Source organism: Lepisosteus platostomus, chromosome 8 (genome assembly GCF_059453375.1).
Source record: "Lepisosteus platostomus isolate fLepPlt1 chromosome 8, fLepPlt1.hap1, whole genome shotgun sequence".
Classification (NCBI taxonomy): Eukaryota; Metazoa; Chordata; class Actinopteri; order Semionotiformes; family Lepisosteidae; genus Lepisosteus; species Lepisosteus platostomus.
Window position 1 is genome coordinate 14,723,341 of NC_142618.1, and position 24,345 is coordinate 14,747,685.

The 24,345-nt window shown below is 45.1% G+C and overlaps 1 protein-coding gene across 1 annotated transcript in view; it reads left to right on the forward strand.

Moving 5' to 3' along the window:
- Positions 1–23,433, forward strand: part of omc2 (omcin 2) — a 28,221-nt gene extending 4,788 nt beyond the window's left edge. Inside the window, exons 2-14 of the mRNA XM_088644399.1 lie at positions 597–667; positions 891–936; positions 1,411–19,647; positions 20,400–20,554; positions 20,664–20,785; positions 21,023–21,084; positions 21,336–21,436; positions 21,777–21,840; positions 21,989–22,143; positions 22,253–22,374; positions 22,612–22,673; positions 22,925–23,025; positions 23,366–23,433. Of these exons, the coding sequence (XP_088500525.1) occupies positions 628–667; positions 891–936; positions 1,411–19,647; positions 20,400–20,554; positions 20,664–20,785; positions 21,023–21,084; positions 21,336–21,436; positions 21,777–21,840; positions 21,989–22,143; positions 22,253–22,374; positions 22,612–22,673; positions 22,925–23,025; positions 23,366–23,433 (19,335 nt within the window). The 5' untranslated portion in view covers positions 597–627. The remainder of the gene's footprint in view (positions 1–596; positions 668–890; positions 937–1,410; positions 19,648–20,399; positions 20,555–20,663; positions 20,786–21,022; positions 21,085–21,335; positions 21,437–21,776; positions 21,841–21,988; positions 22,144–22,252; positions 22,375–22,611; positions 22,674–22,924; positions 23,026–23,365) is intronic.
- Positions 23,434–24,345: the final 912 nt, after the last annotated feature.

The window sequence follows — 24,345 nt, forward strand, 5'->3', positions numbered from 1 at the left end:
GTGTGGAAACATCCAACCCCATCTCCAGTTGTTCATTTCTTAAATGCATTATTTGGCAATTATTTCTTTTCTCATTTCGTTGAACACCTATTTTGTAATATTGTGCAGGTGTAATGTTCCACTTAAATTGTGAGGCTTCCTGACCTGCTCTATACCAGTGACAGATCAAACTCAGGGCTAGGAGTGTTACTGACGAACAAGTGCCTGGTCTGTCAAGTCACTTAGCCAGAAAAACAATGACAGGGAAGAGACATCAACAGGGGGCAGTCAAAACCTAGCTGAATGTTACTGAGAAAATGCATGAGGGGAAATATCACCAGAATAAAATCATCCCGACATGCAAGGAAAAAGAAATGCAGTATTTTGGGTAATATTCTCAGGGTTTTAGCCTTGCAGGTGTTTTCTTTTCCCCGTGTTTGTAGTCCTTCATCCCCTCAATGAATAAACTCAACTCTACTGCCCACTCTGTTCATACTCAGATGAGCGTATAATGAAGAGCACTTGAGTGAATTTGCTAAACTTCAGGAAAGTGTCCATGTGTGCAATGTCCAGGTAAGTGCATGCTGACCCCACATTCTCTCCTTGTTTCCAATCAGAAGGTGAGCACCTTCTGCAAGAAGTTGGAGAATGAAACCAAGGGAAGCAACAGGCCTGTTTCTCCTAGTTGGTATGTACCAATTTTTTGACTATATGTATATCACTCTCAATATTCTTGGTTTTGAAAGGCACTCCTCTAGTCTTGTAAACACAGAAATGATCCTCATTATGTACAGGAGACATCAACCCTTTGACATCAACAATTATTGTAGGGCTGTAATATTGTTGTAGAAGGTAATGAAACTCTTGCCTGTCAGGTACTCTGTATTTGTCCTTTATCTTCTTTCCTGCAGCCTGTGTCTGCTGGCAGATCACTGGGACTGAGGGTGCAAACACAACGTAAGTCAACAGCTTTGTTCCTGAGGTTCCTCTGTGTGGTGTGATTTGGTCAGCATCTATTCTAGTAAGGCACAATGCCTTGGGACAACATTGTGTTTCACATGTCACATCTAAGTTCAAGAGATGAAGAGGGCATAGACAATCCATACTAACGAGACAATGTATAGTGTGCTACAACTTAGAACATTACCTCCTCTCATTTATATCTTATACTGTGAAAATTCACAATTGAAAATACAATTCAAGATCTTTACTACACTGTTCAAAAGTAATCATATGGGGAGTATTTTGTATATACAAAGCAAACAATGTTTGCATATTGATGTATGTTGCTACTTTGTTTTACATTATAGTTTGATTATTGTTAAAAATTCTAGATAATCATGCTCTGTCTCCAGACATTCAAACGGCCACAATGCAATACAATGTAAAAACATGAAAAATCACAGATGATCTGTTTTTCTTCCAATTCAGGACAATATCTCAACAGACAAATGAGTCTGCAACAGAAAGCACAATGGAACCAACTACACCTGAATCCACCACCACAACAGCTACACCACCGACCACAGCCACACCTGCCCCCATTACAACAACACCTTCTCCATCAACTACAACTCTACCAACAACAACCACTCCTGTCTCTACCTCTACAATTCTCCCACCTACCATAACTACAACTGAATCCACCCCTGAATCCACCACTTCATCAACAATGTCCCCAACAACCACTACTACAATACCTACAACAACAACTAACACACCAACTACAACTGAATCAACAACAACCACACCTCTATCCACCACCACTACAACGACCCCACCAACTACAACTACAATTGAACCAACAACAACCACACCTCTACCCACCACAACAACTAATCCACCAACTACAACTGAATCAACAACAACCACATCTCTGTCCACCACAACAACCCCACGACCTACAGCTACAACTGAACCAACAACAACCACACCTCTGACCACCACGACAAACCCACCAACTACAACTACAAGCGCACCAACAACAACCACACCTCTGACTACCACGACTAACCCACCAACTACAACTACAACTGCACCAACAACAACCATGCCTCTATCCACCACCACTACAACAACCCCACCAACTACAACTACACCTGACCCAACAACCACGCTTGAATCCACCACCACTACAACGACCCCACCAACTACAACTACAACTGTGCCAACAACAACCACACCTCTACCCACCACAACATCTAACCCACCAACTACAACTGAACAAACAACCACACCTGAATCCACCACCACTACAAAGACCTCACCAACTACAACTGAGCCAACGACAACCACACCTCTACCCACCACGTCTAACCCACCAACAACTACACTAGAAACAACAACCACAACTGAATCCACCACCACTACAACGACCCCACAAACTACAACTACACCTGAACCAACAACCACACCTGAATCAACCACCACTACAACGACACCACCAACTACAACTACAACTGAGCCAACAACAACCACATCTCTACCCACCACGTCTAACCCACCAACTACAACTACAACTGCACCAACAACAACCACACCTCTATCCACCACCACTACAACAACCCCACCAACTACAACTAAACCTGAACTAACAACAAAACCTGAATCCACCACCACTACAACGACCTTAGCAACTACAACTACAACTGAGCCAACAACAACCACACCTCTACCCACCACCACGACTAACCCACCAACTACAACTACAACTGCACCAACAACAACCACACCTCTATCCACCACCACAACAACCCCACCAACTACAACTATACCTGAACCAACAACCACACCTGATTCCACCACCACTACAACGACCCCACCAACTACAACTACAACTGAACCAACAACCACACCTGAATCCACCACCACTACAACGACCCCACCAACTACAACTACAACTGAACCAACAACCACACCTGAATCCACCACCACTACAACGACCCCACCAACTACAAATACAACCGAGCCAACAACAACCACACCTCTACCCACCACAACGTCTACCCCACTAACTACAACTACAACTGAACGAACAACCACACCTGAACCCACCACCACCACAACGACCCCACCAACTACAACTACAACTGAACCAACAACAACCACACCTCTGACCACAACGACTAACCCACCAACTACAACTACAACTAAACCATCAACCACACCTGAATCCACCACCACTACAACGACCCCACCAACTACAACTACAACTGAACCAACAACCACACCTGAATCCACCACCACTACAACAACCCCACCAACTACATCTACAACTGAGCCAACAACAACCACACCTCTGACAACCACATCTAACCCACCAACTACAACTACAACTGAACCAACAACCACTACAATGACCCCACCAACTACAACTACAACTGAGCCAACAACAACCACATCTCTACCCACCACGTCTAACCCACCAACAACAACTACACTAGAAACAACAACCACAACTGAATCCACCACCACTACAACGACCCCACAAACTACAACTACACCTGAACCAACAACCACACCTGAATCAACCACCACTACAACGACCCCACCAACTACAACTACAACTGAAATAACAACCACACCAGAATCCACCACCACTACAACGACCCCACCAACTACAACTACAACTGAACCAACAACCACTACAACGACCCCACCAGCTACAACTACAACTGAACAAACAACCACACCTGAATCCACCACAACATCTACTCCACCAACTACAACTACAACTGGACCAACAACCACACCTGAATCCACCACCACTACAACGACCCCACCAACTACAACTACAACTGAACCAACAACCACACCTGAATCCACCACCACTACAACGATCCCACCAACTACAACTACAACTGAACAAACAACCACACCTGAATCCACCACCTCTACAACAACCCCACCAACTACATCTACAACTGAGCCAACAACAACCACACTTCTGACAACCACAACGTCTAAACCACCAACTACAACTACAACTGAACCAACAACCACACCTGAATCCACCACCACTACAACGATCCCACCAACTACAACTACAACTGAACCAACAACCACACCTGAATCCACCACCACTACAACGACCCCACCAACTACAACTACAACTGAACCAACAACCACACCTGAATCCACCACCACTACAACGACCCCACCAACTACAACTACAACCGAGCCAACAACAACCACACCTCTACCCACCACAACGTCTACCCCACTAACTACAACTACAACTGAACGAACAACCACACCTGAACCCACCACCACCACAACGACCCCACCAACTACAACTACAACTGAACCAACAACAACCACACCTCTGACCACAACGACTAACCCACCAACTACAACTACAACTAAACCATCAACCACACCTGAATCCACCACCACTTCAACAACCCCACTAACTACAACTACAACTGAACCAACAACAACCACACCTCTGACCACAACGTCTAACCCATCAACTACAACTACAACTGAACCAACAACCACACCTGAATCCACCACCACTACAACGACCCCACCAACTACAACTACAACTGAGCCAACAACAACCACGCCTCTGACAACCACGTCTAACCCACCAACTACAACTACAACTGAACCAACAACCACACCAGAATCCACCACCACTACAACGACCCCACCAACTACAACTACAACTGAACCAACAACCACTACAACGACCCCACCAACTACAACTACAACCGGGCCAACAACAACCACACCTCTACCCACCACAACGTCTACCCCACTAACTACAACTACAACTGGACCAACAACCACTACAACGACCCCACCAACTACAACTACAACTGAACCAACAACCACTACAACGACCCCACCAACTACAACTACAACTGAACCAACAACCACACCAAAATCCACCACCACTACAACGACCCCACCAAGTACAACTACAACTGAACCAACAACCACTACAACGACCCCACCAACTACAACTACAACTGAACCAACAACCACACCAGAATCCACCACCACTACAACGACCCCACCAACTACAACTACAACTGAACCAACAACCGCACCTGAATCCACCACCTCTACAACAACCCCACCAACTACATCTACAACTGAAATAACAACCACACCTCTACCCACCACAACGTCTACTCCACCTACTACAACTACAACTGGACCAACAACCACACCTGAATCCACCACCACTACAACAACCCCACCAACTACAACTACAACTGAAATAACAACCACACCTCTACCCACCACAACGTCTACTCCACCAACTACAACTACAACTGGACCAACAACCACACCTGAATCCACCACCACTACAACGACCCCACCAACTACAACTACAACTGAACCAACAACAACTACAACGACCCCACCAACTACAACTACAACTGAACCAACAACAACCACACCTGAATCCACCACCACAACGACCCCACCAACTACAACTACAACTGAACCAACAACAACCACACCTCTGACCACAACGACTAACCCACCAACTACAACTACAACTGAACCAACAACCACACCTGAATCCACCACCACTACAACGACCCCACCAACTACAACTACAACTGAGCCAACAACAACCACACCTCTGACAACCACGTCTAACCCACCAACTACAACTACAACTGAACCAACAACCACACCTGAATCCACCACCACTACAACGACCCCACCAACTACAACTACAACTGAACCAACAACCACACCTGAATCCACCACTACAACGATCCCACCAACTACAACTACAACTGAACAAACAACCACACCTGAATCCACCACCTCTAGAACAACCCCACCAACTACATCTACAACTGAGCCAACAACAACCACACCTCTGACAACCACAACGTCTAAACCACCAACTACAACTACAACTGAACCAACAACCACACCTGAATCCACCACCACTACAACGACCCCACCAACAACAACTACAACCGAGCCAACAACAACCACACCTCTACCCACCACAACGTCTACCCCACTAACTACAACTACAACGGAACGAACAACCACACCTGAACCCACCACCACCACAACGACCCCACCAACTACAACTACAACTGAACCAACAACAACCACACCTCTGACCACAACGACTAACCCACCAACTACAACTACAACTAAACCATCAACCACACCTGAATCCACCACCACTACAACAACCCCACTAACTACATCTACAGCTGAGCCAACAACATCACCTCTGACAACCACAACGTCTAACCCATCAACTACAACTACAACTGAACCAACAACCACACCTGAATCCACCACCACTACAACGACCCCACCAACTACAACTACAACTGAGCCAACAACAACCACACCTCTGACAACCACGTCTAACCCACCAACTACAACTACAACTGAACCAACAACCACACCAGAATCCACCACCACTACAACGACCCCACCAACTACAACTACAACTGAACCAACAACCACTACAACGACCCCACCAACTACAACTACAACCGAGCCAACAACAACCACACCTCTACCCACCACAACGTCTACCCCACTAACTACAACTACAACTGAACGAACAACCACACCTGAACCCACCACCACCACAACGACCCCACGAACTACAACTACAACTGAACCAACAACAACCACACCTCTGACCACAACGACTAACCCACCAACTACAACTACAACTAAACCATCAACCACACCTGAATCCACCACCACTACAACAACCCCACTAACTACATCTACAGCTGAGCCAACAACAACACCTCTGACAACCACAACGTCTAACCCATCAACTACAACTACAACTGAACCAACAACCACACCTGAATCCACCACCACTACAACGACCCCACCAACTACAACTACAACTGAGCCAACAACAACCACACCTCTGAAAACCACGTCTAACCCACCAACTACAACTACAACTGAACCAACAACCACACCAGAATCCACCACCACTACAACGACCCCACCAACTACAACTACAACTGAACCAACAACCACTACAACGACCCCACCAACTACAACTACAACTGAACCAACAACCACACCAAAATCCACCACCACTACAACGACCCCACCAACTACAACTACAACTGAACCAACAACCACTACAACGACCCCACCAACTACAACTACAACTGAACCAACAACCACACCAGAATCCACCACCACTACAACGACCCCACCAACTACAACTACAACTGAACCAACAACCACTACAATGACCCCACCAATTACAACTACAACTGAACCAACAACCACACCAAAATCCACCACCACTACAACGACCCCACCAACTACAACTACAACTGAACCAACAACCACTACAACGACCCCACCAACTAAAACTACAACTGAACCAACAACCACACCAGAATCCACCACCACTACAACGACCCCACCAGCTACAACTACAACTGAACAAACAACCGCACCTGAATCCACCACCTCTACAACAACCACACCAACTACATCTACAACTAAAATAACAACCACACCTCTACCCACCACAACGTCTACTCCACCAACTACAACTACAACTGGACCAACAACCACACCTGAATCCACCACCACTACAACAACCCCACCAACTACAACTACAACTGAAATAACAACCACACCTCTACCCACCACAACGTCTACTCCACCAACTACAACTACAACTGGACCAACAACCACACCTGAATCCACCACCACTACAACGACCCCACCAACTACAACTACAACTGAACCAACAACCACTACAACGACCCCACCAACTACAACTACAACTGAACCAACAACAACCACACCTGAATCCACCACCACAACGACCCCACCAACTACAACTACAACTGAACCAACAACCACACCTGAATCCACCACCACTACAACGACCCCACCAACTACAACTACAACTGAACCAACAACCACTACAACGACCCCACCAACTACAACTACAACTGAACCAACAACAACCACACCTGAATCCACCACCACAACGACCCCACCAACTACAACTACAACTGAACCAACAACAACCACTCCTCTACCCACCACGTCTACCCCACCATCTACAACTACAACTGAACCAACAACAACCACACCTGAATCCACCACCACAACGACCCCACCAACTACAACTACAACTGAACCAACAACAACCACACCTCTGACCACAACGACTAACCCACCAACTACAACTACAACTGAACCAACAACCACACCTGAATCCACCACCACTACAACGACCCCACTAACTACAACTACAACTGAGCCAACAACAACCACACCTCTGACAACCACGTCTAACCCACCAACTACAACTACAACTGAACCAACAACCACACCTGAATCCACCACCACTACAACGACCCCACCAACTACAACTACAACTGAACCAACAACCACACCTGAATCCACCACCACTACAACGATCCCACCAACTACAACTACAACTGAACAAACAACCACACCTGAATCCACCACCTCTACAACAACCCCACCAACTACATCTACAACTGAGCCAACAACAACCACACCTCTGACAACCACAACGTCTAAACCACCAACTACAACTACAACTAAACCATCAACCACACCTGAATCCACCACCACTACAACAACCCCACTAACTACATCTACAGCTGAGCCAACAACAACACCTCTGACAACCACAACGTCTAACCCATCAACTACAACTACAACTGAACCAACAACCACACCTGAATCCACCACCACTACAACGACCCCACCAACTACAACTACAACTGAACCAACAACCACACCTGAATCCACCACCACTACAACGACCCCACCAACTACAACTACAACTGAGCCAACAACAACCACACCTCTGAAAACCACGTCTAACCCACCAACTACAACTACAACTGAACCAACAGCCACACCAGAATCCACCACCACTACAACGACCCCACCAACTACAACTACAACTGAACCAACAACCACTACAACGACCCCACCAACTACAACTACAACTGAACCAACAACCACACCAAAATCCACCACCACTACAACGACCCCACCAACTACAACTACAACTGAACCAACAACCACTACAACGACCCCACCAACTACAACTACAACTGAACCAACAACAACCACACCTCTACCCACCACGTCTACCCCACCATCTACAACTACAACTGAACCAACAACAACCACACCTGAATCCACCACCACAACGACCCCACCAACTACAACTACAACTGAACCAACAACAACCACACCTCTGACCACAACGACTAACCCACCAACTACAACTACAACTGAACCAACAACCACACCTGAATCCACCACCACTACAATGACCCCACCAACTACAACTACAACTGAGCCAACAACAACCACACCTCTGACAACCACGTCTAACCCACCAACTACAACTACAACTGAACCAACAACCACACCTGAATCCACCACCACTACAACGACCCCACCAACTACAACTACAACTGAACCAACAACCACACCTGAATCCACCACCACTACAACGATCCCACCAACTACAACTACAACTGAACAAACAACCACACCTGAATCCACCACCTCTACAACAACCCCACCAACTACATCTACAACTGAGCCAACAACAACCACACCTCTGACAACCACAACGTCTAAACCACCAACTACAACTACAACTAAACCATCAACCACACCTGAATCCACCACTACTACAACAACCCCACTAACTACATCTACAGCTGAGCCAACAACAACACCTCTGACAACCACAACGTCTAACCCATCAACTACAACTACAACTGAACCAACAACCACACCTGAATCCACCACCACTACAACGACCCCACCAACTACAACTACAACTGAGCCAACAACAACCACACCTCTGAAAACCACGTCTAACCCACCAACTACAACTACAACTGAACCAACAACCACACCAGAATCCACCACCACTACAACGACCCCACCAACTACAACTACAACTGAACCAACAACCACTACAACGACCCCACCAACTACAACTACAACTGAACCAACAACCACACCAAAATCCACCACCACTACAACGACCCCACCAACTACAACTACAACTGAACCAACAACCACTACAACGACCCCACCAACTACAACTACAACTGAACCAACAACCACACCAGAATCCACCACCACTACAACGACCCCACCAACTACAACTACAACTGAACCAACAACCACTTCAACGACCCCACCAACTACAACTACAACTGAACCAACAACCACACCAAAATCCACCACCACTACAACGACCCCACCAACTACAACTACAACTGAACCAACAACCACACCAGAATCCACCACCACTACAACGACCCCACCAGCTACAACTACAACTGAACAAACAACCGCACCTGAATCCACCACCTCTACAACAACCCCACCAACTACATCTACAACTGAAATAACAACCACACCTCTACCCACCACAACGTCTACTCCACCAACTACAACTACAACTGGACCAACAACCAAACCTGAATCCACCATCACTACAACGACCCCACCAACTACAACTACAACTGAACCAACAACCACTACAACGACCCCACCAACTACAACTTCAACTGAACCAACAACAACCACACCTCTACCCACCACGTCTACCCCACCATCTACAACTACAACTGAACCAACAACAACCACACCTGAATCCACCACCACAACGACCCCACCAACTACAACTACAACTGAACCAACAACAACCACACCTCTGACCACAACGACGAACCCACCAACTACAACTACAACTGAACCAACAACCACACCTGAATCCACCACCACTACAACGACCCCACCAACTACAACTACAACTGAACCAACAACCACACCTCAATCCACCACCACTACAACGATCCCACCAACTACAACTACAACTGAACAAACAACCACACCTGAATCCACCACCTCTACAACAACCCCACCAACTACATCTACAACTGAGCCAACAACAACCACACCTCTGACAACCACAACGTCTAAACCACCAACTACAACTACAACTGAACCAACAACCACACCTGAATCCACCACCACTACAACGACCCTACCAACTACAACTACAACCGAGCCAACAACAACCACACCTCTACCCACCACAACGTCTACCCCACTAATTACAACTACAACTGAACGAACAACCACACCTGAACCCACCACCACCACAACGACCCCACCAACTACAACTAAACCATCAACCACACCTGAATCCACCACCACTACAACAACCCCACTAACTACATCTACAGCTGAGCCAACAACAACACCTCTGACAACCACAACGTCTAAACCACCAACTACAACTACAACTGAACCAACAACCACACCTGAATCCACCACCACTACAACGACCCTACCAACTACAACTACAACCGAGCCAACAACAACCACACCTCTACCCACCACAACGTCTACCCCACTAACTACAACTACAACTGAACGAACAACCACACCTGAACCCACCACCACCACAACGACCCCACCAACTACAACTAAACCATCAACCACACCTGAATCCACCACCTCTACAACAACCCCACCAACTACATCTACAACTGAAATAACAACCACACCTCTACCCACCACAACGTCTACTCCACCAACTACAACTACAACTGGACCAACAACCACACCTGAATCCACCACCACTACAACGACCCCACCAACTACAACTACAACTGAACCAACAACCACTACAACGACCCCACCAACTACAACTTCAACTGAACCAACAACAACCACACCTCTACCCACCACGTCTACCCCACCATCTACAACTACAACTGAACCAACAACAACCACACCTGAATCCACCACCACAACGACCCCACCAACTACAACTACAACTGAACCAACAACAACCACACCTCTGACCACAACGACTAACCCACCAACTACAACTACAACTGAACCAACAACCACACCTGAATCCACCACCACTACAACGACCCCACCAACTACAACTACAACTGAACGAACAACCACACCTGAACCCACCACCACCACAACGACCCCACCAACTACAACTAAACCATCAACCACACCTGAATCCACCACCACTACAACAACCCCACTAACTACATCTACAGCTGAGCCAACAACAACACCTCTGACAACCACAACGTCTAAACCACCAACTACAACTACAACTGAACCAACAACCACACCTGAATCCACCACCACTACAACGACCCTACCAACTACAACTACAACCGAGCCAACAACAACCACACCTCTACCCACCACAACGTCTACCCCACTAACTACAACTACAACTGAACGAACAACCACACCTGAACCCACCACCACCACAACGACCCCACCAACTACAACTAAACCATCAACCACACCTGAATCCACCACCTCTACAACAACCCCACCAACTACATCTACAACTGAAATAACAACCACACCTCTACCCACCACAACGTCTACTCCACCAACTACAACTACAACTGGACCAACAACCACACCTGAATCCACCACCACTACAACGACCCCACCAACTACAACTACAACTGAACCAACAACCACTACAACGACCCCACCAACTACAACTTCAACTGAACCAACAACAACCACACCTCTACCCACCACGTCTACCCCACCATCTACAACTACAACTGAACCAACAACAACCACACCTGAATCCACCACCACAACGACCCCACCAACTACAACTACAACTGAACCAACAACAACCACACCTCTGACCACAACGACTAACCCACCAACTACAACTACAACTGAACCAACAACCACACCTGAATCCACCACCACTACAACGACCCCACCAACTACAACTACAACTGAACAAACAACCACACCTGAATCCACCACCTCTACAACAACCCCACCAACTACATCTACAACTGAGCCAACAACAACCACACCTCTGACAACCACAACGTCTAAACCACCAACTACAACTACAACTGAACCAACAACCACACCTGAATCCACCACCACTACAACGACCCTACCAACTACAACTACAACCGAGCCAACAACAACCACACCTCTACCCACCACAACGTCTACCCCACTAACTACAACTACAACTGAACGAACAACCACACCTGAACCCACCACCACCACAACGACCCCACCAACTACAACTAAACCATCAACCACACCTGAATCCACCACCACTACAACAACCCCATCAACTACAACTACAACTGAACCAACAACCACACCTGAATCCACCACCACTACAACGACCCCACCAACTACAACTACAACTGAGCCAACAACAACCACACCTCTGAAAACCACGTCTAACCCACCAACTACAACTACAACTGAACCAACAACCACACCAGAATCCACCACCACTACAACGACCCCACCAACTACTACTACAACTGAACCAACAACCACTACAACGACCCCACCAACTACAACTACAACTGAACCAACAACCACACCAAAATCCACCACCACTACAACGACCCCACCAACTACAACTACAACTGAACCAACAACCACTACAACGACCCCACCAACTACAACTACAACTGAACCAACAACCACACCAGAATCCACCACCACTACAACGACCCCACCAGCTACAACTACAACTGAACAAACAACCACTACAACGACCCCACCAACTACAACTACAACTGAACCAACAACAACCACACCTCTACCCACCACGTCTACCCCACCATCTACAACTACAACTGAACCAACAACAACCACACCTGAATCCACCACCACAACGACCCCACCAACTACAACTACAACTGAACCAACAACAACCAGACCTCTGACCACAACGACTAACCCACCAACTACAACTACAACTGAACCAACAACCACACCTGAATCCACCACCACTACAACGACCCCACCAACTACAATTACAACTGAGCCAACAACAACCACACCTTTGACAACCACGTCTAACCCACCAACTACAACTACAACTGAACCAACAACCACACCAGAATCCACCACCACTACAACGACCCCACCAACTACAACTACAACTGAACCAACAACCACTACAACGACCCCTCCAACTACAACTACAACTGAACCAACAACCACACCAAAATCCACCACCACTACAATGACCCCACCAACTACAACTACAACCGAACCAACAACCACTACAATGACCCCACCAACTACAACTACAACTGAACCAACAACCACACCAGAATCCACCACCACTACAACGACCCCACCAACTACATCTACAACTGAAATAACAACCACACCTCTACCCACCACAACGTCTACTCCACCAACTACAACTACAACTGGACCAACAACCACACCTGAATCCACCACCACTACAACGACCCCACCAACTACAACTACAACCGAGCCAACAACAACCACACCTCTACCCACCACAACGTCTACTCCACCAACTACAACTACAACTGAACCAACAACCACACCTGAATCCACCACCACTACAACGACCCCACCAACTACAACTACAACCGAACTAACAACAACCACACCTCTACCCACCACAACGTCTACTCCACCAACTACAACTACAACTGAACCAACAACCACACCAGAATCCACCACCACTACAACGACCCCACCAACTACAACTACAACTGAACCAACAACCACTACAATGACCCCACCAACTACAACTACAACTACAACTACAACTGAACCAACAACCACACCTGAATCCACCACCACCACAACAACCCCAACAACTACATCTACAACTGAGCCAACAACAACCACACCTCTGACCACCACAACGTCTAACCCACCACCTACAACTACAACTGGACAAACAACCACATCTGAATCCACCACCACTACAACGACCCCACCAACTACAACTACAACTGAACCAACAACAACCACACCTCTACCCACCACGTCTAGCCCACCAACTACAACTACAACTGAACCGACAACCACACCTGAATCCACCACCACTACAAGGACCTCACCAACTACATCGACAACTGAACCAACAACCACACCTGAATCCACCACCACTACAACGACCCCACCAACTACAACTACAACTCAACAAACAACCACATCTGAATCCACCACCACTACAACGACCCCACCAACTACAACTACAACTGAACCAACAACAACCACACCTCTACCCACCACGTCTAACCCACCAACTACAACTACAACTGAACCGACAACCACACCTGAATCCACCACCACTACAAGGACCTCACCAACTACATCGACAACTGAACCAACAACCACACCTGAATCCACCACCACTACAACAACCCCACCAACTACATCTACAACTGAGCCAACATCATCCACACCTCTGACAACCACAACATCTAACCCACCAACTACAACTACAATTGAACTAACAACCACTACATCGACCCAACCAACTACAACTACAACTGAACCAACAACCACACCTGAATCCACCACCACTACATCAACCCCACTAACTACATCTACAACTGAGCCAACAACTACCACACCTCTGACAACCACATCTACTCCACCAACTACAACTACAACTGAACCAACAACCACACTTGAATCCACCACCACTACAATGACCCCACCAACTACAACTACAACTGAGCCAACAACAACCACATCTCTACCCACCACGACTAACCCACCAACTACAACTACAACTGCACCAACAACAACCACACCTCTATCCACCACCACAACAACCCCACCAACTACAACTACAACTGAACCAACAACCACACCTGAATCCACCACCACTACAACGATCCCACCAACTACAACTACAACTGAACCAACAACCACACCTGAATCCACCACCTCTACAACAACCCCACCAACTACATCTACAACTGAGCCAACAACAACCACACCTCTGACAACCACGTCTAAACCACCAACTACAACTACAACTGAACCAACAACCACACCTGAATCCACCACCACTACAACGACCCCACCAACTACATCTACAACTGAGCCGACAACTACCACACCTCTGACAACCACAACGTCTAACCCACCAACTACAACTACAACTGAACCAACAACCACACCTCTGACCACCTCAACGACTAACCCACCAACTACAACTACATCTAAACCATCAACCACACCTGAATCCACCACCACTACAACAACCCCACTAAAAACATCTACAACTGAGCCAACAACAACCACACCTCTGACAACCACGTTTAACCCACCAACTACAACTACAACTGAACCAACAACCACACCTGAATCCACCACCACTACAACGACCCCACCATCTACAACTACAACTGAACCAACAACCACACCTGAATCTATCACCACTACAACGACCCCACCAACTACAACAACAGAACCAACAACCACACCTGAATCCACCACCACTACAACAACCCCACCAACTACATCTACAACTGAGCCAACAACTACCACACCTCTGACAACCACAACGTCTAACCCACCAACTACAACTACAACTGAACCAACAACAACACCTGAATCCACCACCACTACAATGACCACACCAACTACAACTACAACTGAGCCAGCAAAGACCACACCTTTGACCGCCACAACATCTAACCCACTAACTACAACTACAACTGAACCAACAACCACACCTCTGACCACCTCAATGACTAACCCACCAACTACAACTACATCTAAACCATCAACCACACCTGAATCCACCACCACTACAACAACCCCACTAAAAACATCTACAACTGAGCCAACAACAACCACACCTCTGACAACCACGTTTAACCCACCAACTACAACTACAACTGAACCAACAACCACACCTGAATCCACCACCACTACAACGACCCCACCATCTACAACTACAACTGAACCAACAACCACACCTGAATCTATCACCACTACAACGACCCCACCAACTACAACAACAGAACCAACAACCACACCTGAATCCACCACCACAACAACGACCCCACCAACTACAACTACTACTGAACCAACAACCACACCTGAATCTACCACCACTACAACGTCCCAACCAACTACAACTACAACTGAACCAACAGCCACACCTGAATCCACCACCACCAGAACGACCCCACCAACTACATCTACAACTGAGCCAACAACAACCACGCCTCTGACAACCACAACGTCTAACCCACCAACTACAACTACAACTGAACCAACAACAACACCTGAATCCACCACCACTACAACCACCCCACCAACTACAACTACAACTGAACGGACAGCCACACCTGAATCCACCACCACTACAACGACCTCACCAACTACAACTACTACTGAACCAACAACCACACCTGAATCTACCACCACTACAACGACCCCACCAACTACAACTACAACTGAACCAACAACCACACCTGAATCCACCACCACTACAACGACCCCACCAACTACAACTACAACTGCACCAACAACAACCACACCTCTGACCACCACAACGACTAACCCACCAACTACAAATACAACTAAACCATCAACCACGCCTGAATCCACCACCACTACAACGACCCCACCAACTACATCTACAACTGAGCCAACAACAACCACACCTCTGACAACCACAATGTCTAACCCACCAATTATAACTTCAACTGTACCAACAACCACACCTCTACCCACCATGTCTAACCCACCAACTACAACTACAACTGGACCAACAACCACACCTGAATCCACCACCACTACAATGACCCCACCAACTACAACTACAACTGGACCAACAACCACACCTGAATCCACCACCACTACAATGACCCCACCAACTACAACTACAACTGAACCAACAACAACCACACCTCTGACCACCACAACGACTATCCCACCAACTGCAACTACAACTACACCATCAACCACACCTGAATCCACCACCACTACAACAACCTCACCAACTACATCTACAACTGAGCCAACAACAACCACACCTCTGACAACCAGAACGTTTAACCCTCCAACTACAAATACAACTGAACCAACAACCACACCTGAATCCACCACCACTACAACGACCCCACCAACTACAACAACAGAACCAACAACCACACCTGAATCCACCACCACTACAATGACCCCACCAACTACAACTACAACTGAACCAAGAACCACAGCTGAATCCACCACCATAAGAACAACCCCACCAACTACATCTACAACTGAGCCAACAGCAACCACACCTTTGACCACTTTGTCTAACCCACCAACTACAACTAGAACTGAACCAACAACCACACCTGAATCCACCACAACAACTAACCCACCATCTACAACTAACCTACCTACTACAACTGAACCAACATCAAACACAGCTTTGTCCACCACCACTACAACAACCCCACCAACTACAACTACAAGTGAACCAACAACCACACCTCTGTCCACCACAACAACCCCACCAACTACATCTACAACTGAACCAACAACAGCCACACCTCTACCCACCACAACAACTAATCCACCAACTACAACTACAACTGAATCAACAACAACCACATCTCTTTTCACCACATCTAACCCACCAACTACAGCTACAACTGAACCAACAACAACCACACCTCTGTCCACCACAACGTCTAACCCAACAACAACCACACCTGTCCCTACAACTACAAGTGCCCCACCATCCACAACTACAGCCGTACCAGCAACAACCACACTTGTATCCATCAACACTACCCAGGCAACCACAAGTACAACTGTACAAACAACCACAACTGTCCCCATCAGAACAAGTTCTTCATCAACAACAATTGTACCATCAACAACCATCCCTGTGTCTACCTCTACAACAACTACCCTACCACCTACAACTACAATTGTTCCAGCAAGAAACACACCTGAATCCACCACCACAACAACATCTACCCCACGAACCACGACTACAACTGTCCCCACCACTACAACAACTCCACCAACTGCAAGTACCACTGTGCCAACAACAATCACACCTTCCGCCATCACAATATCTCCCTCAACAAATCCAACTATACCAACAACATTCACACTTGTCCTTACAACTACAACTAACCCACCAACCACAAATTCAACTGTACCAACAATAACCACACCTGAATCCACCACCACAAAAACTACCCCACTAATTACTACTACAATTGTACTGACAACAACCACACCTGTATCCACTACATCAGTAACTAGCTCACCAACCACAACTACAACAACAACCACACCTGAATCCACCACCACAGCAACAACTGTACTAACAAAATCCACCCCTGAATCCACCACCATATCAACAACTAGATTACCAACCACAAGTACAACTGTACCAACAGAAGGCACCTCTGAAACCACCACCCCATCAACAACTTCCCCACCAACCAAAACTACCACTTTTCCATTAAAAACCACACCTGTCCCCACAAGTGAAACAACTACCCCACCCACAACAATCACAACTATTCCCATCACTACAACAACCACTCCTTCTACTACCACTGTGCAGACGCAAAAAACAACCCTAGCCTCTTCTGTAATACCTGTTTCAATTCCTGTAAAAGTCACTGACACAGTACCTAATGCTGTCACAACTATTTCACTTGCAACAAATTCTACAAGCATCATCTCCACTCCAGCTTCTTCTCCCACCTCTTCAAATTCATCCACATCAATCTTCACTACTCTTGCCACTGCTACAGTAACCAGTACTGCAGATCTCAACACCACAGTTAATTCCAGCAAAACGTAAGTAAAGGCTTGTGTGACATGATGTGATATATTTTACAGACAACTTTTCATTAAAAAAACACCTAAAATTATTCTTAAAAGCCAAAAGAATATAAGACAATCTACATGCCTTAAAGAACTTAATAACCAATAAACAGATCCAGGAATCTGTTTTAGATCCATTGTTCAATTACTGTAGGTTTTGTTATAGACAGCACATTATTCAAATTTGCAGATCAAGCTACTATATACCAAAAAGCACAGACATTAAAAAGGAAACAAAAACATGTATTAGTCAGATAATTGACAATTGAAGTTCTGCAATTCAACATCAGTGTGTGTGTGAATTTAATCATGACCTTGAGTTTCTATATGAACTTATATCATATTTTCTCATGTTTCCATGGGAGTTTATTCTGTGCCCTGCTTCCACATAGCATTCACAGACATTTAGAAGCCTTTTCAGTGGATGCTTTTGTTGGATGCAATTTGCTCATTCTTGCTGGTTTGTTCTCGGTATGGTAGGGGAGTGGTTTCATTCTCATTACAGCTAATATAAATAAATGAAAAAAGCGTGAAGACTTCCTCTCAAATATAACATTCTTTTATACAAGAAAACAAATGTTAATATTATTAAACAAATTAATTGAATACATTTTTTAATTTTGTGCAGAATTAAAAATGCGAAAAAACAGTTTCAGGTTCATCATTGTAAATATTTTCTGTTGTAATGTCATAATTTTATTCTACATTCCTCTTTGTCATCACAGAGAGAGGTCAGTGATGGCTGGACTAAGACTGGAGTTCAACACCACAAACCAAACTCTCAGTGCAACTGCGATAGTCAAACAATTCACTGCCTTCCTGGCTCCTTATACATCTCTGGGAGTCTACACAATCAACTTCACCAATATCACTTACTACAGTAAGTTTCTGATTCCAATAAGGATTTACTTTAGCATTCTTTTTAATACAAGGTCTCGGGGTATTTTAACTGTATTCTGTACTAAACTCTTTGTTGTCACTCTTTACAGACACAACAGCGAGCTTCTTTGCTGTCAATATCAACTTCGTCTTCAGCAACCTGACCGTTCCAGAAGGAGCTAATTTAACCAATGAGACCTACAGCACAATCCAGAACAGCATCAATAAGCTGGTGAGACTCTCACACATGATCATCCAAGAACTTTTTGAGAACACCACAGTCTCAGCAGTCAATGTGGAAAACTGTGCACTTACTGTTTCATTTGTTGTGAAAGAACATCGTCATATTTTAGATAACACATGAATATATTTCTCGTTTGTTATATTTGGAATCATGAGATTTAATCACAGGGTGAAAAAAAGTGCAGAATGTCTTCATTACATCTGAACATTGCTGTCTCTTTTTCAGCTCCTTGTAATTCTTGGTGAACCAAACTACACCCAGTTCACCTTCCCTCCTGTAACTATCACGTGAGTCAATATATATCCCTTCTATGTCTTCTCATTGGAATCCATTTAGAGATGAAATGTTAAACAGAAATCAACTCTTCCAAACGTGTGACTGCAAGCTTTCTTCCATGATTGCTTAAAGAAACGTACCATCCTGAATTCATACATCTGCCCAGCAACACTGTATGTTTTAAGTACTGTAAAAGAAGATACAATATTTTCCATAGATGTGTTAGTAAATATGATTGACCATGTTTTCTTTGTTTCCACAGCAGTGAGAACAGTGTGATTCATGCTGACACGGTTTACAGATTTACAGAAGGAGACATCAAGACGCGCAGTGGTTTGCTCAATGCAATCTTCATTACCAGCGGTATGATCAACATACAGTATAGTCCTGCAGTATTCCAAGAGTATTATTAGATGCAATTGGATATTAATGAACAGAAATGAAATCCTGTTTTGTTTTGGGGGAAATTTTTCTGATGTTTTTCTATATTTAAACACATACAGTCCATTCTTTTTTATAATGTGTTTCATAAGAAGGCTGAGACAAATGGCTAAACCTTTCCTCGTTAATTCATGGTCTCATTCATTAAGGTTCAGGGCTGGACTGAGTGATTCAGTATTACTCTCTTGGTGTTAGCACTGAAAAGATGAGCAGAATCAGAAAGTCTCTGACTGTCTTCACTCTTGTTTGTGCACAAATTCAGGTCTTCCAGACACAACAACTGCACCTCCTACGACACTCCCACCAACTTCAGCTCCCGCTGCAACGTAAGTCCCACACAGAGGAAATGAAGCTCTTTTTACATCAGTCGCTGATTTTTCTTTCAGCGAGAGTGGTCATATCTCAGCAATTCTGATGAGAAGTGAAAATGATACATCTAATCTCAGTGTTCTGCATCTGTCTTTGTCATCACAGAAAGAGGTCAGTGATGGCTGGACTAAGACTGGAGTTCAACACCACAAACCAAACTCTCAGTGCAACTGCGATAGTCGAACAATTCACTGCCTTCCTGGCTCCTTATACATCTCTGGGAGTCTACACAATCAACATCACCAATATCACTTACTACAGTAAGTTTCTGTTTCCAATAAGGATTGACTTTAGCATTCTTTTTAATACAAGGTCTTGGGGTATTTTAACTGTATTCTGTACTAAACTCTTTGTTGTCACTCTTTACAGACACAACAGCGAGCTTCTTTGCTGTCAATATCAACTTCGTCTTCAGCAACCTGACCGTTCCAGAAGGAGCTAATTTAACCAATGAGACCTACGGCACAATCCAGAACAGCATCAATAAGCTGGTGAGACTCTCACACATGATCATCCAATAACTTTTTGAGAACACCACAGTCTCAGCAGTCAATGTGGAAAACTGTGCACTTACTGTTTCATTTGTTGTGAAAGAACATCGTCATATTTTAGATAACACATGAATATATTTCTCGTTTGTTATATTTGGAATCATGAGATTTAATCACAGGGTGAAAAAAAGTGCAGAATGTCTTCATTACATCTGAACATTGCTGTCTCTTTTTCAGCTCCTTGTAATTCTTGGTGAACCAAACTACACCCAGTTCACCTTCCCTCCTGTAACTATCACGTGAGTCAATATATATCCCTTCTATGTCTTCTCATTGGAATCCATTTAGAGATGAAATGTTAAACAGAAATCAACTCTTCCAAAAGTGTGACTGCAAGCTTTCTTCCATGATTGCTTAAAGAAACGTACCATCCTGAATTCATACATCTGCCCAGCAACACTGTATGTTTTAAGTACTGTAAAAGAAGATACAATATTTTCCATAGATGTGTTAGTAAATATGATTGACCGTGTTTTCTTTGTTTCCACAGCAGTGAGAACAGTGTGATTCATGCTGACACGGTTTACAGATTTACAGAAGGAGACATCAAGACGCGCAGTGGTTTGCTCAATGCAATCTTCATTACCAGCGGTATGATCAACATACAGTATAGTCCTGCAGTATTCCAAGAGTATTATTAGATGCAATTGGATATTAATTAACAGAAATGAAATCCTGTTTTGTTTTGGGGGAAATTTTTCTGATGTTTTTCTATATTTAAACACATACAGTCCATTCTTTTTTATAATGTGTTTCATATGAAGGCTGAGACAAATGGCTAAACCTTTCCTCGTTAATTCATGGTCTCATTCATTAAGGTTCAGGGCTGGACTGAGTGATTCAGTATAACTCTCTTGGTGTTAGCACTGAAAAGATGAGCAGAATCAGAAAGTCTCTGACTGTCTTCACTCTTGTTTGTGCACAAATGCAGGTCTTCCAGACACAACAACTGCACCTCCTACGACACTCCCACCAACTTCAGCTCCCACTGCAACGTAAGTCCCACACAGAGGAAATGAAGCTCTTTTTACATCAGTCGCTGATTTTTCTTTCAGCGAGAGTGGTCATATCTCAGCAATTCTGATGAGAAGTGAAAATGATACATCTAATCTCAGTGTTCTGCATCTGTCTTTGTCATCACAGAAAGAGGTCAGTGATGGCTGGACTAAGACTGGAGTTCAACACCACAAACCAAACTCTCAGTGCAACTGCGATAGTCGAACAATTCACTGCCTTCCTGGCTCCTTATACATCTCTGGGAGTCTACACAATCAACATCACCAATATCACTTACTACAGTAAGTTTCTGTTTCCAATAAGGATTGACTTTAGCATTCTTTTTAATACAAGGTCTTGGGGTATTTTAACTGTATTCTGTACTAAACTCTTTGTTGTCACTCTTTACAGACACAACAGCGAGCTTCTTTGCTGTCAATATCAACTTCGTCTTCAGCAACCTGACCGTTCCAGAAGGAGCTAATTTAACCAATGAGACCTACGGCACAATCCAGAACAGCATCAATAAGCTGGTGAGACTCTCACACATGATCATCCAAGAACTTTTTGAGAACACCACAGTCTCAGCAGTCAATGTGGAAAACTGTGCACTTACTGTTTCATTTGTTGTGAAAGAACATCGTCATATTTTAGATAACACATGAATATATTTCTCGTTTGTTATATTTGGAATCATGAGATTTAATCACAGGGTGAAAAAAAGTGCAGAATGTCTTCATTACATCTGAACATTGCTGTCTCTTTTTCAGCTCCTTGTAATTCTTGGTGAACCAAACTACACCCAGTTCACCTTCCCTCCTGTAACTATCACGTGAGTCAATATATATCCCTTCTATGTCTTCTCATTGGAATCCATTTAGAGATGAAATGTTAAACAGAAATCAACTCTTCCAA